Source organism: Poromitra crassiceps (assembly GCF_964638095.1).
Source record: "Poromitra crassiceps genome assembly, chromosome: 19".
Taxonomy (NCBI): Eukaryota; Metazoa; Chordata; class Actinopteri; order Beryciformes; family Melamphaidae; genus Poromitra; species Poromitra crassiceps.
Genome location: NC_139646.1, coordinates 27,658,662 through 27,678,661, shown reverse-complemented (window position 1 = coordinate 27,678,661; position 20,000 = coordinate 27,658,662). Strand labels below are relative to the sequence as shown.

Genomic DNA, 20,000 nt, shown 5'->3' with positions numbered 1-20,000 from the left:
CATCATCCTCTCATTTCTCTCCCCATCTCCCTCTCTCTCTCTCTCTCTCTCTCTCTCTCCCTCTCTCTCTCCCTCTCCCTCTCTCTCTCTCTCTCCCTCCCTCTCTCTCCTTCTCTCTCCCTCCCTCTCTCTCCCTCTCTCTCTCTCCCTCTCCCTCCCTCTCTCTCTATCTCCCTCTCTCTCCCTCTCTCTCTCTCCCTCTCAGATGATCTTCCGTTTCTGCGACAAGCTGTTTGGCCTGGTGATCAAGGATATAGAGGCCATGGATGCCAGCATCCTTACAGGAGAACCAGCCTCTGGAAAGAAACAGAAGGTAGCTGAGACAGCATTGACCCCTGGAATCAGTCTGACCCCGCCCACAGCACTCTCTCTACATTAGATTGACCCCTGGAATCAGTCTGACCCCGCCCACAGCACTCTCTCTACATTAGATTGACCCCTGGAAGCAGCAAGGCCACAAGTTCAAAATTGCATTTTTCACATTAGCCATTTGTTGGCATCATAGGGCATTTGTAGGGCTGGGTATCAAGAACAGATATTATTTTTTCATTTATTCCAAATTGCCTAATTCACCAGAATCGATAAGCGACGGCATTAACAATACCTCTTATGGGCCATTAAAGACCCCCTCCACTCAGCTCTCCCACCTGTAGAACCATTGGTGTTGTATGAAAACATTCTAATATCTATCTTGTCTAGTCGCATGTCATCTGATTCTGCACCAAAGAGCTCACATCAGGGATGGGCAATTTTGATGATAGAGCGGGCCACACAAAAAATGTCCTCGCTACCAGAGAGCCAGATTGTGACCGTGCACTTCCACCAGTAGCCTACTGTAACACACACTGTAACTGTAACATCACCTATTGTAACCCCATCACTCCCAATTATAGTTACTAATTTGATGAAAAGGACAAAATATATACGGTACTGACAATCAAAGTTTATTTTTGTCATAACATTTTTTTCCCAATACTTTATTTTCTTTTTGTTTAACAATACACAAACAGGACAGACGGACAGGCTCAGAAACACAGGAAAAGAAAAGAGAAGGAAAAAAACAATAAATACATATATATTGGACATTCAATATTACAACATGGTGCTACTAGCCACATTTGGGGCCTACTAGCCACATTTGGGGCCTACTGGCCACATTTGGGGCTCTATCGTGGTAAAAGCGCTAATTTATCGTTTGTGCCCGGGCGCAGCGCAAATTAATGGGTCTTCCCAAGTCATCTGCTATTCTCCGTGCCCTGCAAAATTTGCCAAAAAACAAACATGTGAAGGGTTTGCTTATCCCTGTTATTGTATGCGAGCTGTGGTGTTTCCATGCACCAACTCATAAAAACAGTATATGTGAATATGAATGTGGATGTAGAAAACAGTGGGTTTCTCTCTGTGTTGTCTCGCTCGGGCAGATCGACGTCGGGCTGATGGTTGGCAACAGCCAGGTGATCTTCGAGAAGGCAGAGAGCTCCTCCCTCACACTCGTTGGTACGTTCCTTACTTCAACACACACCACGTTTCACCACCTCACCTCACCTGTTCCTTACTTCAACGCACACCACGTTTCACCACCTCACCTCATAGTGTTCCTTACTTCAACACACACCACATTTCACCACCTCACCTCATAGTGGGAATTGTCACATTCCTCCGTCACATTAATGAATGTGGACAATGTAAAGGTCACATTTTGTTGTGTGATTTTGAAAATCTAACGCACAGAAAGTGGGGGTGGAAAAAGTCACGGAGGGACATTTTGAAAGCTGCGGTATTTAAATGCTAAAATTCTATATAAAAGTCAGTCGAAGGCTGACATTGGCTTTCGAGGAAATTTTATACCTTTAATTCAACAATCAATACCCTGCCTTTACCTACTGTATATTCTCCCATCTTTGTTTTCTTACTGTGGATTCTAGCGTTCACCATGTTTTGTTTTGTTTGTTTGTTTGGTTTTGCCAGCCCTTTTCAAAATCTAACATTTCTGCAGGATCTATTCCCTCCACTAGATGGCAGTAAAATGTCACTTTGGTAGAGTTTAAATTCAGCCCAATACAAAACCCTGTCCATAGTACACTCTCCTTTATTCTACATTACAGTAATCTCTTTCACACACATTATGAATCGTCGTCTTGCTTACTCTGTCTGTTAAGACAAAGACCAAGAAGGCAAACTAGAATTATTTTTTTTATTTTTCAAATACTAATTCTGTCTTGACTTTACACATCAAATGTCCTCTTCCTATCTTGAAATATTATTGTATTAGTATTTCTTTAGTATTATCTGTATCAGTATTTTCTTACCATATCCTCATACACATCAGTTTGATACTACTACTGAGCAGAGCTGGGGACTTGAGACTTGGTGACTGGGATGACTTGCGACTTGACTTGACAAAAAATAAATTACTTCAGGCTTGACTTGGACTTGGAAGCTAGACTCTGGACTTGACTTGACTTGAGTTGTGATGACTTGGATGACTTGTTTGTGTCCATCAGATTAAATATAAAATATTAAGATGTTCAACCTTGTTAAGTGTCTGTGTAAAGTTATCCGGTATGCGAGTGTAAGTTGGAAATGACATTCTCCTGATTGGATGACTCATGCTCCTCCTTATGGCATTGTCATGATTGGCTGTCAGTCTCGCTCCTCTCACTGGATGGTTTTGATTTTACAAGGAGAGAAGGCACTTACGTTAGTACTTAGTATAAAGCTATTTGACTTTTGTTTGATTATATTTATTTAACTGAATATCAATAATTATAATACAAACTCAATCATCCTTGTCATACTTTTTGAACAGGTTAGAATTGGCCAATAATATCACTTGTCTTTTTTCTTTATAAAGGAAGGTAAGACTGCAGTACTGTATATTGGGCATAAAAAAGTGACTTGACATAACCTGTGACTTGACTTGACCTGTCTTGACTTGCCCAAAACAAAATGACTTTGGACTTGACTTGCCCTAAGGACTCCACTTGACATAACCTGTGACTTGACTTGACTTGACTTGCCCAAAACAAAATGACTTGGGACTTGACTTGACTTGCCTTAACTAAGGACTCCACTTGACATAACCTGTGACTTGACTTGACTTGTCTTGACTTGCCCAAAACAAAATGACTTTGGACTTGACTTGCCTTAACTAAGGACTCCACTTGACATAACCTGTGACTTGACTTGACTTGTCTTGACTTGCCCAAAACAAAATGACTTTGGACTTGACTTGCCTTAACTAAGGACTCGACTTGACATAACCTGTGACTTGTCTTGACTTGACTTGACTTGCCCAAAACAAAATGACTTGGGACTTGACTTGACTTGCCTTAACTAAGGACTCCACTTGACATAACCTGTGACTTGACTTGACTTGTCTTGACTTGCCCAAAACAAAATGACTTTGGACTTGACTTGCCTTAACTAAGGACTCCACTTGACATAACCTGTGACTTGACTTGACTTGTCTTGACTTGCCCAAAACAAAATGACTTTGGACTTGACTTGCCTTAACTAAGGACTCCACTTGACATAACCTGTGACTTGACTTAACTTGCCCAAAAGAAAATGACTTGGGACTTGACTTGCCTTAACTAAGGACTCGACTTGTCTTTTTTGATGAGAATTGCTGACTAAGCAGTCCTCTATTCACTTTATAGGTAAGGCCAAGACCAAGGAGCAACGGCAGACAATCATCAACCCAGACTGGAACTTTGAGAAGATGGGGATCGGTGGTCTGGACAAGGAGTTATCTGACATTTTCTGCGGAGCCCTCGCTTCCCGAGTCTTCCCTCCTGACATTGTGGAACAGATGGGTGAGAAACCATGGCTGTAACTATGATTATTTTCATTAACGGTTAATCTGCCGGTTATGTTCTCGATGAATTAGTCGTTTGGTCTATAAAATGTCAGAGAATGGTGAAAAATGGCGATCAGTCCAAGATGACGTCCTCGAATCTCTTGTCTTGTCCACAACCCATAGATAATCAGTTTACTCATACAGTAGTTTAAAAAAATCAATCAATCACATTTTAGAAGCTGGAATCAGATAAAACATTTTTTTACTCAAAACGATTAATTGATTATGAAAATAGTTGTGGAATCATTGCAGCTCACCATGATGGAGTGAAGTTTTTTCTTTTTTTTTCTTGAGGCATTTCGCCTTTATTTTATATAGGACAGTAGGCAGACAGGAAAGGTGGGGAGAGAGAGAGGGGATGACATGCGGCAAAGGAACACAGGTCAGATTGGAACCCGGGTCAGCCGCACGAAGGGCCGAGCCTTCATGTTATGCGTGCTACCAGAGCCTCTTCTAAACATGAAGTCTGGATCATGTCCGGCTAGCCAGAGCAGGATATGCTCCGATTTTACCTTTCTAGACATGAGGAGTCTGTGTTTAGAAGCAGCTGGAAATGGTCCGTATTCTCTCTGCCAGTGGGCGGGGGGAGGGGTGCGGTAGCGTGTATCGATAACAAGAAATGTGATATGGAAACAGCTTTAGCGAATCTGTAACCAAACTCCATTCAAAAACATGCCGTTTTAACGGATGATCCATTCCGACCATTCAGGCAATAACGAGGGGTGGCAATGTGCCAAAAATGAGCGCTTGCCTTTGTTACATAAAGCCGCCCAGTCAAAATAGTGGTCGCACCGTCGTCAATCACTGTGGGTGATTTATTTTACAAGTGGCATTCAAGTCATATCTGACTAGTTTTCAATGTATTTCTCCCCACAAAAGTTAGGCTAGGCCTATGTCTCGATATAGGCTGTCAGTCAGTCAGCTCCTCTCATCGACATAACCAAATAGGCTCCTCTAGCTTGGTAACAACACTGGTTGGCTGCCTCACAATACTTGGCTGCATCCAACCCGAGACAACTTTTCAGACTCTCCTGGAGACAATCTTTCTCAGAAGAGACTAACGTTAGCGACAAATCTGGAGACTTTTTCTGACATGGGATTAACATTACCAGCAAGCAGCGCAGCAGTAAGCAGGCAATGCTGATAACTGGGTAAGTCCCGCTAGCATCGATGCTAATTTAGCAAACTACAGCACGCAGCTGAAGCACATGGCTAATTATTAATATGGATGTTAAAGTCCATATTAATTAGCCATGTGCTTGCGCGATGACATCAGTGTATTGGCGATGTCAAAGAGTGGCGATTGACGATCTGACTGAGGTCAAGATCGCGCAACTCTAGTAGTAGGCTATCACATCTCCTTGTTGCATTTTTAAACTGGCAGATAGGGGAGAAAGAAACTATTCAACTTTTATTTGTTTACTCACCTAATTTGGCTCTCTTCCAAATAATCCAGCCACGTAACTAATGCTACGTCCATTCATGAAAATAATGATCACTGGGAATTAATGGTTTGTAAAGTGCCACCACCCGCCCACTCAGACATAACAGCTACATGATCCGGAGCATGAGCTGCCAGTGTTAAACAACAGCCGCTTTTCCAATAATGCGGATCCTATACTAGGGGTTGAGATGGTCATGATCCGCACTCGCGGGAGTGCGCATAAGCATATATACGATATAAACGCAGGCATTAATAATCACTTCGGGAGGCTTGCTCCATCAGAATCAGAATCAGAATCACTTTTATTGCCACAGTATGCAAGTTACATACGAGGAATTTGTCTTAGTGTCTGTATGCAGCGTAGCGGTTACATCAATATACAGGGATAAGAAGTAGGAAGATAACTAACGGCAATTGCAAGGTTGCAAGTGCAATCAAATCGAATCAAATCGAGTCAATATATACAATATGTAGATGAGTGTTGAAGTGTTCTGTGGATGATAAATATGAATTTACCTTGGATTTACATGAGATTTACAGACTGAGTTAAATATACGTTAAATAGGCATATCATAAAACATCATTCCACACAATACCAACAACAGGTAATGAATAATATAACATAAGAACATGTTCAGGACTCGACATGACATATTTAACCGACGCGTCGGGGGCTGTCAGGTGAGAGGACAGGAGGATCATTAATTAGCGTAAATGAACCGGCTATTATTAGCGCTGACCGGTGGTACGGGATAATAATGTTGGGAGCGTTTGCCATACTGAATTGACACCCATGCTTCTTTCTTTCTTTCTTTCTTTCTTTGTACTTCTGCTATTGTTTTATTGGAGAGGAATTTATTTCAAGCTATATTTTCTATGGAGGAAAGATGAAAAATTACGCATAAAAGATGCAGAAGAATTGACAGTTAGAAGGTTGCAACTAGTTTTCTTTAAAAAACAAATTTTAAGTCTCAGGTTATAAACATCTCTTTCCCTGCAAACAAAATGTGTCTATAATGTAACTGAATATTAGTTGATGACATCACCTAACCTACCTTGAAATTGTGCTGTACATTCTGTGGTACAAAAATGTAATATAACAAGAATACAATCTGCTTTGCCAACATAATGGACTCCTGAGCACTACGATCTCAACCCCCCCCCCTCTCTCCTCTCTTACACACATACACATCAATAATAATCAATAATAATAATAATATACTTTTGATTGCTTTTATCTCTAGAAATGATTTAGAAATACATTTTGATCCCGTCTCTTCTCCCCCAGGCTTTGAACACATAACAATACCTTTAAAAAAAAAAATGGTTGCCCTCCTTAACGTACAATCTTCCCTTCTCTTTCATCTCTCTTGCCATTTTCTTGTCTTTGCTCTCCTCTATCTTGCCTTGTTCCTGTCCTCCTCTCGTTCCTCTCTGGCAGGCTGTGAGCACGTGAAGGGCATCTTGCTGTTCGGGCCCCCGGGCTGCGGTAAGACTCTGATGGCCCGGCAGATCGGTAAGATGCTGAACGCCAAGATCGTCGACGGCCGTGAGATCCTCGACAAGTACGTGGGCGAGTCTGAGGCCAATATCAGGAAGCTGTTGGTAAGAGACTCACCTTATCTCTTCTTTCGTTCCTTTGACATTTCTCTCTCTCACCCCCCACCTCACTCAGCACGTTTAAAAGCCCTCCGTCACCCCAATTCAAAGCACAATTATAGATATATATTTTTTACAGGCATTTCACCGCGAGCCCCAGTTAATTTCCCAGCCTGGAACGCAGCACAATAACAGTTGATGTGAAAGCTGGACTAATGCACACAGCAGCCAGACACACTGAGCGCTAAGCTCTGTCCTGTCCTTCTCCTCCCTCCAGCTGGGAGCCAACAGCGGCCTCCACATCATCATCTTTGATCAGTTGGACGACATCTGCATGGGCGTGCACGACACCGTGGTCAACCAGCTCCTGTCCAAGATCGACGGAGTGGAGCAGCTCAACAACATCCTGGTGATTGGTGAGTGGCAGTAGAGTGAGTGTTTTCATCAGTCGGGGATGTGGGACCCTGTCCTCACTCAGTGTCCTCACTCAGTGTCCTCACTCAGTGTCCTCACTCAGTGTCCTCATTCACTCAGTGTCCTCACTCAGTGTCCTCATTCACTCAGTGTCCTCACTCAGTGTCCTCACTCAGTGTTCTCACTCAGTGTTCTCACTCAGTGTCCTCACTCAGTGTTCTCACTCAGTGTCCTCACTCAGTGTCCTCATTCACTCAGTGTCCTCACTCAGTGTCCTCACTCAGTGTCCTCATTCACTCAGTGTCCTCACTCAGTGTCCTCACTCAGTGTTCTCACTCAGTGTTCTCACTCAGTGTCCTCACTCAGTGTCCTCACTCAGTGTCCTCACTCAGTGTCCTCAGTCACTCAGTGTCCTCACTCAGTGCCCTCACTCAGTGCCCTCACTCAGTGTCCTCACTCTGGATCTCTTGCCAATTCGTCCCTCCCTAACATTTTTCGTCTAGTTTTCACCAGTGAAAATAGGTAGTCGACTATCATTTTTCCTCATAGTTCTCGTCTACGAAATCAACACTGCTATGGATGCATGTCTCCACATAGTGGTGCACTCCTCTTCCAAACTCACACACACTTTTCCACAACTACACCATGTATCTGAAACAATGTTTACTTACTGTCAATCTCATCAAAGTTTCTGAAGACCATCTCCATGTGATCTCACTCCATAAAGCTGCATTTCCCAATGAAGGGCTGGGCAAACACCACATACTGATACATATTTCAATTCAAATACATGTCACTCTTGTGTTAGAATGAGTAAATGGGCATTGACACTGTTTTTATATAACCCTTGATCAATTCTCATTAATCTTTTATCTTTTCTTTGTCTGTAGGCTACATACGTGCACTGCCAAGAGTAGTGGCAGCATTATAAACCAGAGACCAGACTATATCAAAAACATAAACACACAGTGGCGTCTTTCATGCATGCTAGCAAGCGAAACTGCTGTCTGTCTGACCACAGACTGTAGAAAGAGACGCAGGATAGCCAAGCGAATGTGATTGGATGAACGTTTGACGCTATAGGCCAATCACAGGCAGAGAGGGTGCCTCCAGCCTTCGCCATCATCCGGAAAAAAATATCGCCTCCCACACACTGCAGAGTGAAATTAGCTAAACATTGAACCTGCTAGCTAGCAAGAGAAAATGTCACTATCATAAAGTCTAAAGAGGAAAGTTGACAGTGCAATTTTTGTTCAGCAGCTTCTGAACTCCCTTATCAAATCCTTATTCATATTATATCCTATTATTATTATTATTATATGAATGAATGAATGAATTAAACCTTTATTGCCCCTCAGGGAATTTTCTCTGCACAAGGAGCCCAAAAAGAACATAACAGGCACACATGTAATAATAATTAAAATAATCCAGATGAGAAGTGATAAAAACATGGATACCTCAAAATTAGACCACGCGTACCCCGTTTGATAAGATTTTTGCTTTCCGATGTTTTATTACAGAAAGTGTATGAAACCCATCACCTAAACAGTCCTACATTCTGTCTTACTTGTGGACTGTCTCCCAGTGTGTCAGAGTGACAGTGATCAGCTGGAGTGGATGGGGAGTGGTTAATGTAAATGAGCAGCTATTGTTCACTCCCCCATTGCTCACTGCCTCAGGTGTGAAAAACTTCTCCAAACTTTGAGGGCCGATTTCTCAGCTTCTTACTTTCCAGAATGTGAACAATCAAATAAGCATATCTCACATATTACAATGTGTGACACATCATTTGAAAGCATACAGTCTGCCATTTCAGAATCTGTAAAAAACTGAAAAATGACCTGGGCCTACTTGTGAGTTAAAACGCCAGCAGCTTGTCCCCCCGTCTTAACTGCGCTGAGTAGCACTCCTAATTTTGTTGTATCATGTACAATGACAATAAAAGATTTCAAATTCTAATCATAGGCTATATGTGGGACTGTCAGTCCGATATTGTAAAATGAATAATTAAATTGAATAAATACATACATACATACATACATACATACGGTACATACATACATAAATCTAGCGGTCCAGTTTTGGCCCATGGGCCGCCTGTTGCCGACCCCTCTATCTTACACCTCTCTCTCTCCCCCTCCCCCCCATCTCCCTCTCTCTCTCCCTCTCTCTCTCTCTCTCCCCCCCTCTCTCTCCCTCCCTCTCTCTCTCTCTCTCCCTCTCTCTCCCTCTCTCCCTCTCTCTCCCTCTCTCCCTCTCTCTCTCTCTCTCCCCCCCTCTCTCTCCCTCCCTCTCTCTCTCTCTCTCTCTCTCTCTCCCGCTCTCTCTCTCTCTCCCCCCCTCTCTCTCCCTCCCTCTCTCTCTCTCTCTCCCTCTCTCGCTCTCTCTCTATCTCCCTCTCTCTCTCTCCCCCCCCCTCTCTCTCTCTTCCCCCCCCCCCCCCTCCAGGTATGACCAACAGGCCTGACCTGATAGATGACGCCCTGATGAGGGGCAGGTTCGAGGTCCAGATGGAAATCGGTAAGAAGAATGATCCCTCTCTTCTAGCATGGTATCTTTCCTCAACAGCTCAACTTGACTTTCATAAAAAAGTGAAAATGCCACATCCATAACTAACCCTTAGTTAATGTTTTATTAACTCTAGCCTTAACTATTAACTAACCCTAACCCTCACCCTAACCCATCCATAACTAACCCTTAGTTAATGTTTATTAACTCTAACTATTAACTAACCCTAACCCTCACCCTAACCCATCCATAACTAACCCATAGTTAATGTTTTATTAACTCTAGCCTTAACTATTAACTAACCCTAACCCTCACCCTAACCCATCCATAACTAACCCTTAGTTAATGTTTATTAACTCTAACTATTAACTAACCCTAACCCTAACCCTCACCCTAACTCATCCATAGCTAACCCTTAGTTAATGTTTATTAACTCTAACTATTAACTAACCCTAACCCTCACCCTAACCCATCCATAACTAACCCATAGTTAATGTTTTATTAACTCTAGCCTTAACTATTAACTAACCTTAACCCTCACCCTAACCCATCCATAACTAACCCTTAGTTAATGTTTATTAACTCTAACTATTAACTAACCCTAACCCTAACCCTCACCCTAACTCATCCATAGCTAACCCTTAGTTAATGTTTATTAACTCTAACTATTAACTAACCCTAACCCTCACCCTAACTCATCCATAGCTAACCCTTAGTTAATGTTTATTAACTCTAACTATTAACTAACCCTAACCCTCACCACTAACCCTTACGAGCTGCTCCTTCACAGGAGTAACCACCTTGAAGCCCATCGAGTCTCTATATAAAAAGGCCCTGAAAATCTTAGATAAGAAACCTACATCTTACCATCATTGCAATATCCTTCTAAAGTACAAGCTCCTCAGCTTTGACAATTATAAAAAAAAAAAAATTGCCTGTATGATCTATAAAATCCTTCATGGGCTAGCACCACCTCCCTTAGAAGACTTTATCAAGCGGAGAGCTACCCAGAACATCACGCAAAGCTCGTTGAGAGGCGACTGAGAACTACCTCTGAGACGGTCCTCTGTAGGACAAAATGTTTTGTCCTACAGAGGTAGCAAACTGTGGAATAGCTTACCAATGTCAGTCAGAGAGAGTAGCAGCATTCACACCTTCAAGGGGCTGTTAAAGTCATGGCTCAGATCAAACCAAAACTGCGACCACATCTAAACCCTCTTGTTTCATGTGTTGTTTTTTGTATATGTATATCCCTGAAAGTCCAATGTCTACCTTAGTCAATGTCCCTAATGTCTCCTGTTTTTCCTTTATTTGTATTGCATACCTGAATTGAAAGTCTGTATGTGCCCACCTGAATTGGAAAGTTAAATGCCTCCTTCATGTATATGTTTGTCTCCTCTCCTCTTTAGGGTTAGGTATCGTATCCCTGTCAGTTGTCTTATGTATGCACTAATTTTTCTATTTCTTCTTCTTTTAAACTTTTTAGGCCGGTGCTTGCACTGGCCTATGGAAGCATGTGTGTCCCAATCGCTGCATACACGACTCCTGGCACCCTTTCATCAAGATGGGCTTTTACTTTGAAATTAGTTTTATTTGACGAATGTCCGGTTTCGGACTTCCTGTCTGCCCTGATCTGATCTTGTTCAGCTTGACAGAGTCGCTGACGGCCGCAGATCCTAGTCCGCAGATCATGGTCCGTGCAGAAAAATAGAAATCGGGGCTATCCTGGTTTTCCGGCCAATTGGCCTCGAAATATCGATTCTGTAAAAATATCTAAATTTGTTTACTGTGTACTGTATAAACAGTTCGGTATTGGAAGTTCCCAAAGTTCGGTACCATCACTAACTGGTCGTTGTTGTGCTTTTGAAATGAAGTTGCGGGATTCCTCGTCTAATTAACGTTACACGCGACGCAACAAATAAACAAACACACATTTCCCAGTGTCTCTGCCATCACACTGGACATCAACAGTAACGGGAGACGTCTCCCCTTTCAGCAAATATACATGAATGTTATGCGTAAGGAACATGAACATCTTACCGAGAGGCAGAGAGCTAAGCTAAGTAGCTAACAGCTGAGCTAAGTAGGCTATAACTAGCGTGTTATCTAATAGACGATCTGAAAAGCATGTAAACAGCGGTGAGATTAGTGAGAGTCGGTGAAAGGAGGAGAGACCCGCGAGTGCTTGTGCAGAACTAGTGCATGTTGTGTACAGCAGGTAATGAGCTGCTGTTATGAAGATTAAAGCGATATTCACGGAGTTGAGAGCAGACAAACACTTGCAGCTGCATCATCCTCTCCAGTCTGCCTGATGCACAAGACGCCTTCAGGACCCGTCGGTAAAGCCCGGGCGTGTGGTCTTTGAGTGACATCTGTAATGTGTCCCGAAATAACCTGGGTTACCCTTACTATGTTATCGTGTGTTACTGGACAGACACACTAATAACTTTTCAGTGTGAGCCATCTTACATAGCCTACAGTGTGCTGTGCAGAGTGCTGCAGTTCATATTTTTCTATTCTGTTTTCAATGAGACAGGCAAAGGACCTGTCTCAAACATTGACATCATGACATGACATGGCACACCAAATGGCACGACAAAATCTCAAGGCACACCTATATAGCCTAAGTCTATTGGTGCAAAATAGCCTCTATTACTCTTATCACTCTAAATGCTTTTTTATTTACTAATGTCAAATACAATTTGACAAAATATATTACTCTAGGAATTAATTTGTAACTTTGCAAAATTACTACATCAAAGCAGCAACACACCCACTTTTTGTATAGTTTTAGGCTATATTTGCAATTGCAATAATGCAAAATCCCAAGGCACACCATTTGGGAACCACTGGCCTACATTATGGCGTTGTTCTATCACAGAGAGACATTCAGTTAATATGGTGTTATTCTTCTAACACAGAAACATTCAGTTAATATGGTGGTCTTCTAACACCAGAGAGACACATTTAAAAAGGTGTCCTTCAATCCCACAGTGACTGTTAAGGGTGTTACTAAACCTTGAATTTGTGAATGTGATCAACCTTGTGGACATTCTGTTTCTTATCCATTAGGTGTCGAGTATCGTATCTGTATCGAGTATCGAAGCAGATATTTATGGGTTATCGTATTGTTTAAAAAACTCCATAATATCCTGCATCCCTAAACACAAACAGGGAAAAAAGGTGGAAAATCAGACGATGGCTTATATGTGTTCTGTTGATTGTTAAAATGTGTATGGGTATACATGGGTGACGATCCCATGCACCGGCCGTATGCCAGGTTTAGACCTGGCCTTGTTGTACCTTACCTCTACCTGTCGAGGGACTACGGATGGAAATGAGCTAAGGCTACAATCCGGCACATTTACATGCAAATGTTCATTAATGTTGCACTGTCCCTGAAATAAATAAATAAATAAAAAACCATAAACTATTAAATAATGTATAAATTAATACCTAGTTAACATGAACACCAATGATTACTAGACACATTAGTTAACTGTTAAAGGTTAGTTAGTGCTTATTAAGCATTAACTAACCTTTAATTTAGTGACTCTAATTGTAAAGTGTTACCATTCCCTCTCCTAGTCCTCACCGTCTCCCTTCCTCCATCGCCCTGTCCTGGTCCTCACCACCAGCCCTCCATCTTTCCCTCTGCCCACCTCGCATCTAGGTCTCCCTGATGAAGAGGGGCGTTTGCAGATCCTGAACATCCACACCAAAAAGATGCGAGAGTCCGGCCGGCTTGCGAAGGACGTCAACATCAACGAGCTGGCAGCCGAGACCAAGAACTACAGCGGGGCCGAACTGTCGGGTCTGGTCAAAGCCGCCAAGTCCAACGCCATGAAACAGTACACAACGGTCAGTTGCTCAAAGACACGGCAAAATCATTTGCATGTGTTCCTCTCCTGATGCTGGTGCATGTGTGTGCGTTCCTCTCCAGCCTACATTTGAAGTGGACATGAAGAGAGCACAGGAGTTGACGATCAACCACTCTCACTTCATGGAAGCCCTCAACAATGACATCAAACCAGTATGTACACCTTCTCTGTGGAACCAGTATGTACACCTTCTCTGTGGAGTCTGTCTTTTATTTTTCTATCCAAAGAAATTCTTTCCAAATTCCCCTGCTGTCCCGGTCGTTGCTCCACCCCCTCTGTGGATCTGGGGAGAGTTGTAGACTAAAGGTCTCATTATGCTTTCCGCATCAGCGAGGAACGCGAGTGTCCGCGCGGAAAGGTGACGTCAAATCAGCAGACACGCCCCTCCGCAAGGCTCTGTGCGGACGGTTTTCGACCGGCCGTGCGCACGCCGAATTTTGTAACTACGCGGACGCGGATGCGGACGCGGCTGGGCGGACAAAGTGGAGTTTTCAAGACTCGCGCTCAATTCCGCCTGCAGAAACCCACACAGAGTATAAAAGCTCCACACGTTTCCTCGTCAGGATTCCGTGTCTCTCATTTCCATGCGGCCGGCCAAAGCGTCAAGCATAATCCAGGCTTAACACATGCTTATCTGATACATGTGCTTCTGCTTCTGTTATTCCCCCCCAGTTCCCCCCATCCCCCCCGAACAGGCGCCCCGAGCGATCAGAGGAGGCGCTAGTGCAGCGACCAGGACTCATTCAAGATTCAAGATTAATTTTAATAGCCATAGTGAATAATGATATGTCAAATGAGGAATTTGACTCGCTAGGTTGCTGGGGAACCGTTTGAAACCTAGCTTATGTTCTGTCAGTTATTGTACTAGCAAACAGGAAGTAAGCTGGGAGCAATTTAGAATGTTTATGTTGTCAAATTCAAACTGTCTATAGCAGGAGAGCAAGCAGAAAACAATGTCAAATGATAAATTATAATGTGAAAAGTAAAAGTCCTTTAAAGGAGGACTTACCCCCTAGATATGTATCAGAACAGTGATTTGAAAAAACCTATGGAAAAAACCAAGAAATGACATATGCTCTTGTCTATACTAAACTCTTTGGCTGTGTTCAAGTCAAGATTTTTTTTCGGAAATCGACGCCATTACAGTTTGCCCACCGCCTCAAAAATAATTTATTTGAGAGGGGCAATATCTTTATAAATATCAACAACTAGCCAACGCTGGTGGCATGTATGGAAACAGTGTTGCTCAAAATGGTTTAAAGTTATATCAATTTGGTAATTCAGTGGCGAACTAGAAATTTAATTATTTTTTTCCATGTATGTGTATGTGGGCGTCTGTACCTATCGATAAGAGCAAAGTGACGTGAGGCTCGTTATGGCAGCACACCGCACAATAGGACAAACCCCCCGCTCTGGGGTAACACAATGCGAGATTTCTCCACGTCATTCCCTCGTCTAACTAGCGATAAACCGCGCAATGAAATCCGTTTTTAATTTGCGTTTTGGGTATTAGTATGAAAAAGGTTGGGAATGATTTACTTGCTATGCCATGTCCTTTATGATTATAGTGGCGTTTATTGATAGTATTGTTGTGTTACATATGAGTTGGTAGGAAAATAACAGGCGATTGTAATAAATTAACAGGTCAAGTGACATCATGGGAATAGGCTTGGAGTTGTGAGGAGCTGAAAGGGTACAGGGGGAGTAGTGGAGTAACTATCTTGAAATCCCATAGTCTTTGGTTCACCGTGACGTGTCAAATATCCCATTCATTTGCGGGCAAAAAAAAAAGCAGTGTTCCACCCTTAGAGGGCGCTTATGCCAGTTATGCTGCTGAAGAATGATACAAATGGCAGAATGGCAACAGTTTCGTCACAAATGTGGAAATTTTGACCAGCATTCTTCACACATCACCCCCAAAGTCATATATATTGGTTAAAAGCTGAAAAAAAGTGTTTTGGAGGTAAGTTCTCCTTTAACTCATTGAGTGCCAGCCACTTTTGGAGAACGGACGCTCCCAGTGCCAGAGTTTTCAGAGCGTTTTCAGTGATTTCTCGAGGCCCACAGAATATTGTGTGATATTACTATGTAAACACCGAACACGCACAAAGAACGAGCTGGCTCTGTTGTATCATCAGCAAAAAAAAGTGTATTGATACCATTTTCCGTTCTTTAGTTATGAGCCGGAGAAGATAGGTCGTTTTGAGCAAATACAGGCGTTTCAAATTATTAGCTGAGATATTCCGCCTTTTGTGAAATGAAGCATTTCAAGCACATTCACTGAGTCTGAAGGTAATATTTTCTGATGTAGTGACGTGGTGTAGTTGTGTGATGCCCTGCGTGCCCCACCCCCCTCCCCCCCCCTCAGCTGCAAACTCCTCCCCACACTAAACACACAGCCTAACACACACCCACTCTATTTTCTCCGTTTTTGTGCGGCGGCTCCCAGCGCGACACGGAAGAGCCAAACCGGACCGCTGAATGGTTTGGCGTCGGGTGCTGCTTTTCTGGCGGCTAATCGTGTGGAGAAACTATACAGACAGACAGACAGAGACAGAGGGGCTCAGTTGTGGGAGCGGATTGACTGCTATTCGCAGCCAACGTCAGCTCCAGACAGAGCAATCTATATGGCTCTGGCTGCAGCATGCATCGGTTTCTCTTTGATCACGGCTTTTTCCTGCTGTTTTCCGGACCTTTCTATAATCTGGAGAGCACTGTCGCCACCTAATGAGTCCGTAAAATAGGTTATACACCTTCAATAGCTCCCATATTTGTACAGGAGATGCCTGAGGCTTTGATCTACGTCCCACCGTCAAAAAACGCATTTGACGTCGATCGACGTCCTTGGCACTCTACGTCACTATTTACTTTGACGTCGATCGACGTCCTTGGCACTCAATGAGTTAAAGACGGCCTGAACCCGTGTAGAGTGAGGCTCGGATACGTATCTGACTGAAAACAAATCTTGTCTGAGATGACAGAGAGTTGAGAGGCGGGCCATAGCGTTCGATGATTTGATTTGACAATTCTGGGGACTGGATTTGCCGTTGGCCAATCCTGGCGTGTTCTGCCCCCAAATCGAGTGGAATTCAGCGTGTTGCGGCGCTACGCGAATGGGATCCGCAGAGAAGCAGGCAGCCAGCTGCTTCCCTGTGGAGCGTAGCGGAGAATCCGATGCATGAGTGCTGCCTGCCCGCCTGGAATCTCCGAGGGGCCGGGGTAAGACCCGCGTACGTTAACGTTATCCTGGAATGCGAGTTTAACGAGCCGTGTTTTCCTGCTATTTAAAGAGTGCAAAGGTGTAAATCCCGTTGGGTGACTTGTAAGGTATCTTCCAACTGGTTTACAGTTATAGATAAATCTGATTTTTCTGATTAGTCCATGATGCATTTTTGAAACATTTAGCAGAAATCTTTTGACACTGGTGTTTTCATGCGTTTTGTTTTTTGTTTCTGTCCAGGTGAGTTGGGGGCACAGCCTGTCCAGCCCGCATTGACCCCTGACCTCCCAGTGGTCCAGCCCTCCAGCCAATCACAGACTGAGAAGGACGCCTACAGCTAAACCCACCCCGCCCTCAGACCAATCACATTGGCGTCCCATCCTGATGACATCACGCTGTGTTCCCTGACTTCCAGATTCCTCGAGAGGAAACTGAAGTTCTGTTGATTGTTTCTGTTTCTGTTTAATCAATCAATAAAATGCATCCCACTCAATCTGCTGCCTGCCATCTGTTTGACTGAAGAAGAAAAGTCTGACGTTAAACTCAGAGTAAAAAATGAATAAAAAGCTTGCACACTGCAAGGGCTCCTAGTTTGTGTTTTTTATTTCAAACACCCAAAAAAGTGACGTTTCGAGCAAAGCTCTTGATCAGACTGGCAAAGGACTGTGAGACGCCATCTTAAATACATACAGGTCAGGTCATGATACAATTAATTCCAATGCAATCAAGCAAGATGGGTTACAGCTGTGGTTACATGGTCAGGTGAATACTTTGAAGTACTGGTTGGAAACAATATGTATGAAAACAACTAGAGACCATAGATGATGACAAATCTTAAAGTTGTTCTTTGAATAGATCAAATTTGGTATAAACTACCATGTATCAAATGGGTGACGTGTGACCATGTGTGATCAAGAGTAAGAATACATATGAAAATCAGTAACATTATCAAAATGTGATAAACAAAAGTAAGAATTAAAGTTAAAATTAAAGACCCTCACTAGGGTGTCCCAGACCCCACAGTCAGGCTGAAAGGCCGTCATCAAGGGTGGGACTAAGCTATAGAGGCGCCTCCAAGTGTCTCATGGGTGCATTACAATAAAACAAAGCCTGAGGCCACCAGTTTAGAGATACCTATAGGAGTATACATAATTATGTAGATCAAGACCAACAGTTTAGATATATCAAGTAGTATGCAACAATGTGTAGACCAAGACACAGTTTAGAGATACCAAAGACAAGTTTATATAAAGGAATCAATGACAAAGTAAAGGAAAACTTCATAAAAAAGGGCGGATATCCATCTCCTCATTGAGGCCCCTAGTAGTCTAGGGAAAATCAGGTTTGACCTTAAACTAATTGCAACAGAATTTATTTTCACATTTTTATGTTTATATTGATGCCACTATATTAAAAATCCCAGAAAATCCCATTAGTGGAAATATGTTAAAATTACATTTTTTCAAAATGGCTGCCATTATTAAAATGTTGGCCATATCTTGACTCCAACTAGACCTAGAATTACAAATTTGGTGTCTATTTCCACATTTTTGGGGGCAAGGAATCCACAGAAATGGTTGTTGAGTCTCTAAGTAGAACAGATTTTTATTTTCTCATGTAAGTATGTAGTCGTAATACAACATGGCATTTCTCACAATGTTAGCTACAACTTCGTATTTGTTAATCATACACATTTTGGGTGATACCCATTACCCTTGAGCATATTGAAGTGCTTGCCATTGAAAAAAAAAGTTTGTTGTTTCATATTTCCAATTAAAAATGTGTTACGGTAATTAATTTATTCCCTCACAGTGTCTCTAAAAGTGTCTGGAAATACATAAAAAATTAGCACATCTATCTATCTAAGGGAGCTAGGGCTCTGTTTGTTTGTCTGTTTGTCTGTCCGTCCCACTGATGACATCATCTCGAGCAATTGTGATGCCATCAGTGATGTCACTCGAGCAATTGTGATGTCATCAGTGATGTCATAAATCCTTCCTGGCTCACCCTATATAAGTGGAAGCAGTGTGTGTTTTTACACGCAAGCATCCAGTCCCATAAAACACCACCAGCAAGCATCCAGTCTGTCCATAAGAGGAAAAAGCAGCTCCTGCTCGTATATCAGTTGTGTGACCTCACAGACCTGCAGCGTAGGACCGAAGAGATACAAACTCCCCAGGTGGCTATTAATCGCTCAGCCTCCCTCTCCATCTAACATCAACTCCACCAGTACCTCATCCACGCTACAACAGTGAGGCAACAGGCAAGTAACTACTACTTTTGTTTGTGAATATACTGATTCCTACTTGTATTGTTGTGAGATGCCTCGCAACAAAAAACGGAATCAGATGATGAAAAAGCTACATGCTGCAAAGAAACCTGAACCTGCTTTGAATCCCTTAGTTTTAGCTATGCAATGTTCTAAGCAGACTGGATGGCATGCAGCAGAAGCAGATGATAGAACACTCATCCATAAGAGACTTGAGACTTGACTTAGACTTGTGACCAAAGACGTGAGACTTGACTTGGAGTATAGCTAAGACTTCAGCCTTGACTTGGGGACTCTAGCTCAAAGCCTTGAGACTTGCCCGGCCACGACCCATTGCTGCGCAGCAGCTATAATTGTTTATTGTTTATTTGCACAAAGAAAATGAATAACAACAGATAGTACCTTAGAAAGTATCTTAATTAGCTATTATTAAGCTATACCTATTAGTAAGCTATTAGCTAACTAGTAAGTGCTTATTAAGGTAGCCTACTTTGAATGGTAACACACAAAGACTGTCATTGGTAACAGACGATAAATGGCGGTCAACTTATCCATAACCTTCGGATATGGAGAATACTTAGCCTACCTGTCCACTCGTCTGCATGTTTGAGCTACAACTTGCGCTGTACCTTGCCAAAATCAAATTGCCTCCAATGTGAAGTAGCTGCTTATGCGAGCTGCAGGGCTAGCTCAGCGAGCTGCAAGGCAGGCGAACTCGCGTAGGTTGCAAGATGCCTAGTGGATTATAATTTCAATTTGAATGGTGAAATTAGATCCTACTTGATATCTTTGAGTTTTGCTAT

The 20,000-nt window shown here is 42.7% G+C and overlaps 1 protein-coding gene across 1 annotated transcript in view; it reads left to right on the top strand.

Annotated features, from left to right (window-relative positions):
* LOC310794011 (vesicle-fusing ATPase-like) overlaps positions 1–17,263 on the top strand; it is a gene marked incomplete at its 5' end in the record, with an annotated part of 22,059 nt that extends 4,796 nt beyond the window's left edge. The window contains 9 exons of the mRNA XM_083655880.1: positions 206–313; positions 1,422–1,497; positions 3,663–3,818; positions 6,748–6,911; positions 7,183–7,321; positions 9,768–9,839; positions 13,501–13,688; positions 13,771–13,860; positions 17,169–17,263. Coding sequence (XP_083512006.1) covers positions 206–313; positions 1,422–1,497; positions 3,663–3,818; positions 6,748–6,911; positions 7,183–7,321; positions 9,768–9,839; positions 13,501–13,688; positions 13,771–13,860; positions 17,169–17,204 — 1,029 coding nt within the window. The 3' untranslated portion in view covers positions 17,205–17,263. The remainder of the gene's footprint in view (positions 1–205; positions 314–1,421; positions 1,498–3,662; positions 3,819–6,747; positions 6,912–7,182; positions 7,322–9,767; positions 9,840–13,500; positions 13,689–13,770; positions 13,861–17,168) is intronic.
* Positions 17,264–20,000: the final 2,737 nt, after the last annotated feature.